This window comes from Symsagittifera roscoffensis, chromosome 9 (assembly GCF_963678635.1).
Source record: "Symsagittifera roscoffensis chromosome 9, txSymRosc1.1, whole genome shotgun sequence".
In the NCBI taxonomy this organism is placed as follows: domain Eukaryota; kingdom Metazoa; phylum Xenacoelomorpha; order Acoela; family Convolutidae; genus Symsagittifera; species Symsagittifera roscoffensis.
Genome location: NC_087070.1, coordinates 2152453 through 2156993, shown reverse-complemented (window position 1 = coordinate 2156993; position 4541 = coordinate 2152453). Strand labels below are relative to the sequence as shown.

Genomic DNA, 4541 nt, shown 5'->3' with positions numbered 1-4541 from the left:
TGAATTAAATTCGTTAAGATTTGTTGATTGGAAATTACAATGCCAATAATTTAAGGCTATCTATCAAAACAAAATGGTACGTTTAATTAAACTAGAACTAATGTTTAATCAAAAAATTTCTTTAAGTTTGTAAGGTTTGTGCCACTTAACCGGTTGGTTTTCACTTAACCAGTTGGAGTTAAAATATTTGTTTATCGTTCTTTCGGGCAAAAAACAAATGTGTCAAACGAAACTTATGATAAAAAAACTTATGGAAAAATCGTTTGTTATACAATTCGATAATATGACGAAATGCTTATCAATCTAAGCCTTATTTTAAAAAAATTGCTTGTCACAGGAATCATTTGTATAGCAAATTGCTTGTATGCCAATATCATACAGTTATTTTTCATGGATTTGTAGGACAGGCAGTTTTGTGAACCCAGCTGGCATTTGAACAAATTTATCAGAAACTTGATAGAATTAAATCCTAAATAAAAATGCAAAAAAAACACGGTATTAGGTTGTGCCTATTTTATAAAATTAGCTTATTTTAGCTTCCAGTTTGTTATGGACTGAATTTGATTAAGCTGATTAAGAGAGATTTCACTTTTGATTACTTTATCCAAGAAAACACTTGTTTTCTTGAAACATATTTGTTTAAAAAAAACTAGAAAAGGTTTTATTTTAGAAAAAATATATATTTCAGCTGGAAACCTCTTGCGCTTTAGAAAGTTACGTGATGGGACAGAAAATGTAAAGAAACTTTATTTTTTGTGTTGAAAATAACAAACTTCTCTTAGTTTTATACAATTTAGAAAAAAAATCTACATTTCTTAATCTGAAGACATGAAGTGGCGTATTTGCAGCTGGAGATACAATCTTTTTCAGCAGTTAATTCAAGCCCCTGCAGTTCAACGTTTTGCAAACTAGTTTGGCAATAACTTTTTGCAAAATCTGTTTTGAGATGGCTAAGAACTTTCTCTGTTTTGTTAGAGTGATTTATTGTCTGGACGCACAACCGGATTAAGAGATCAGACCATAAATCGCATCAAAACTGAATTGTTTTAGCTCTTTAAATGCGCGCTCAAAATCACATTCAACGATTTTTTTGCAAAAAAACAACTACCTGTAAATGTGATTTGCAACACAAAAATTTTCATCGAGGTAATACCAAGTTTTTCACTTCGATTTTAAAACCATTTGGAGCAAAGCTCAGTAGTAAAGGTATTCATGTAAACTATAGAATAATGCATGATCAAGTAAAACTTGAGAGATACTCACGTTATTATTACACGTTCACTCGTAAGATTTGCTCAACTGTTTAATGAAGTTTTTATTAATAACATAAAACATTTTGTAAGATGGCAGTTATTTTTTTCGAGAAACTTTAATGAACTCGTCAAAATGTTCGTTTTCATAATTCGGCACGCGTTAAATTGTGCAGGCCATTAATTTTACCATCTCGAAAATACTCTCAAAATTATAACCGGATTTAATTAGCACTATTTACTTTCTTTAAAAGCACTCAAAACAGCAAAATTTATGACATTTACTTTTTGGTTATCAAGTTTGAAAATTACTTTTAAAATATTGAACGTAGTGTCATGCAAAAACAAACTCCGAACGAAATTTTACTAAATTATCCAAAACTTAAAGGGGGCAAGGGTAATTTCAAAAGAGCAGTCGTTCCCCCGCGTGAAAACGCCCCGACTAGTCGTGCTGGTCGAATTAGTAGTTCACGTCTCAACTCGGGTCGCTACTCGTTACCACGAGTGGATTTATTAGCCGAGAGAAGTGAGTCATATAATAATCCAAGGAAACAGTCGGAGATCAGAGTCGTGTCGCCGAGTGATGAGCTGAAAAGCAAAAGTGTGATAGAAGACGATATTGACGATGTTGTCAAGTATCGGCCGACTTTTGTCGCCAGAATGAGGTAAAAAAATTGCTCAAACATTTTTTTTTCACAAAAACTCCAATTTTTAATTTTATACATTTTAATAGCAAATTAAGCAACTTTTAAAAATGGCAATTTAAGATGTAACCCAAAAAAAATCTGATCAAACTAAACAGATTTTCAGAAAATCCAGAAAGCATAGAAATTTTATACTCAAGATCCAGAGAAATAGAGGCTTCGTTTTTGTTTTAAACTGTTCCTCAATGAATAAAGGCTTCGTTTTTGAAAACACACCGATTGCCGAAATCAGGCGCGGATCTAGGAATTTATCGAGGGTGGGGGGGGGGGGCGGATTTTCAAAAAACTTTTGAAAATTTTGTCGACTTTTTTAAGATCGACCAAATTGATTATCTGAGCTCTCCTAAACCAATACAAAGATCCTAATTTGATCACATTTCGGCCCGAAATCTTAGATCCATTTAGCTAACATGTTTCATTTTTTTGCAGCGGTCTAACCTACATCCGCTCCCCCTCCCCGCCCAAACACTCGAGACGGAGGATAAACAGTGCAACTAGCCGAATAGCTAGACCGAGAACCTCATCATTCACGACTACCTCAATCAGCAGACCTCAAACAGCAGCCAGCCACCTTTCGGCTCCCGCCCACTTTCGGCTGGATGAACGGTCGATGACGACGCCTGGGGCTGTGCATTCGAGTGAGCACTACAGATGGATGGCTATGGCTGAGGTGGGCAGGTACCGAGACACAGAAAGGGGAGGGGCGCTCACACCTCAGGATTTGGGTTAGAAGATCTAAAAACACAGTCATACTCAAAAAAAACCGCCTTTAAGTTATTTTCTTAATGTTTTCAAACATTTTCACAAGGTTTTTTCTTGTTTTTTGTGCTATTATTGTAAGCAAGAAGACACTTTTTAAATTTTTTTCTTGATAATTTCTCAAATGTTATACAAAACCATCAAATTGAAACAATCAAGAACCTTACGAATATTCTTAGTGTACTGTTCATGGAAATTTTGGTAGGAATTATCTAAATAATGAAGGGAAAAGTACCAATGTAAAGAGATATTTGGATCCTTTGCACAAACGCAAATTAAACTGCACGTTATATGGTGTGATATAAATTTAGTATGGGAACAATAGTTGGACCAAAGAGGTTTTTATTTAGTTGAATCTCTTCGTCAAGAATCCAGACAGCGAAGGTTGAAAAGAATGACCCCTCAAGACTTCTTATTTCATAAGAGGTCACGAAATCAAGCAACGACTGTATTGGCCCAGTACTTCTCACTTCGAATGGCATTTAGGGTCATCAGATGGAAAAACAAAGCCCTGCATACCCTAGCTAAGAACCGCGAAAACACTGAGGAAATCGAGAAGCGAAAAGTTCATATTAAAACTTTATTCAAAACGCGAGCGAGAGCAATCATGCTAATTTACAGATGGTACAAATCGTTAGTTGCTTTCTCCATGTCAAAAACAGAAAGATCATCACTTGAGCTGCAATGGGAAGAAAACTTTTTAGTCGAACATAAAAGGAAAAAGTTCGAGTTTGACATAGGGGCCTTCGAACCACAGAAAAAACAGAATAAATTGCCAAAATGGGCCAAAATAATTCTACAAAAAGCCCCGTCGGATAGGAGTAAGTTGGAAGTGAAACAGTTGCATGATATGTTTCGAGGATTGAGTCACTTCGAAAAATTCACTCAAAAAGTTCAGGTATGTTGTTTCTACGAGTTATTGCATAACTTAATAGCCAGATTTCAATAAACTCAGTTTCACTTTTTTGCACTAACTTGCCGTCATTTCGCATTCCAATTTTCACAAAAATCTAGCTTTATTAAAATTAAGTAAAGGTTCACGCAAAAAGGTCCTCTAGTCGTCTGAAACCCCCACCCCCCCCCCCCCCCCCCCCCCTCGAAAAGAAAATCCTAGATTAGCTTGTGGAATGGGTTTTTTTCAAAATCATCTAAAAGTATGTTCTGAATCTACGGATTAATTTTTCCCCAAAATGATTATGATTTCAGCTGGAGCTGTCTCGCGCCTGCACTCTGATGGAAATAGAGTCAATGCGGGTCATCCTGCGGGAAGGTCACAAAGGTCAAGGCTTCTACTTCATCTACACGGGGTCAGTGTTCATCAACAAGACAGAAACGAGAAACGACCGGAAAAAGACACAGTACCAGAAGACACGTGCCATCCTCACCAGGGCTGTTCAAATCTCGACTCAAATAAAACTTGAAAAATTTGATTCGAAAATTGGCTTAAAAAATTGACTTGGAAACTTGCTTGAAAACTAGCGTTGAATCAAACTTGCGTTGATTTGATATTAGTTTGAAAGTTTGCATTGGCTCAAATCAAATCACAGCCGATCTAAAATTTTCTCGAAACTTTGCAAAGGCCCTTTCTATTTTTTTAACAAAAATTTTGCTGCCCAGTCGAAATTGTGAAAGAAAACAAGGACAAAGATTATTTTATGCTTTTTTTTGAAAATTTTAAATACAACAGGTTTTTAAAATAAGTATAACGTTTGGTTGTCCCTTAAGATTGTTTAATTACTACTTAATCAAATAAAATGTGAAGATGATCACCGCTTCGCAGATCTGCAAAATGCACTTCAGTTTTCTTCAACTCAGATTTGAACAGCCT

General features: G+C 35.5%; 1 protein-coding gene across 1 annotated transcript; it reads left to right on the top strand.

The window, feature by feature from the left end:
- The first annotated feature begins 1290 nt into the window (after positions 1-1290).
- LOC134854421 (uncharacterized) lies at positions 1291-4168 on the top strand. The gene is made up of 4 exons (XM_063870664.1): positions 1291-1915; positions 2384-2679; positions 3064-3611; positions 3920-4168. Exons 1-4 carry the CDS (start codon positions 1587-1589, stop codon positions 4166-4168), a joined length of 1422 nt encoding a protein of 473 aa, XP_063726734.1. The 5' UTR covers positions 1291-1586.
- The last annotated feature ends 373 nt before the right edge of the window (positions 4169-4541 follow it).

Excerpts from the sequence above, each read along its gene's own strand:
- LOC134854421 (XM_063870664.1), top strand. The coding sequence starts at position 1,587 with ATGCAAAAACAAACTCCGAACGAAATTTTACTAAATTATCCAAAACTT. Across the intron at positions 1,916-2,383 it reads ACTTTTGTCGCCAGAATGAG|CGGTCTAACCTACATCCGCT; the intron begins GTAAAAAAATTG and ends ATTTTTTTGCAG. Across the intron at positions 3,612-3,919 it reads AATTCACTCAAAAAGTTCAG|CTGGAGCTGTCTCGCGCCTG; the intron begins GTATGTTGTTTC and ends TTATGATTTCAG.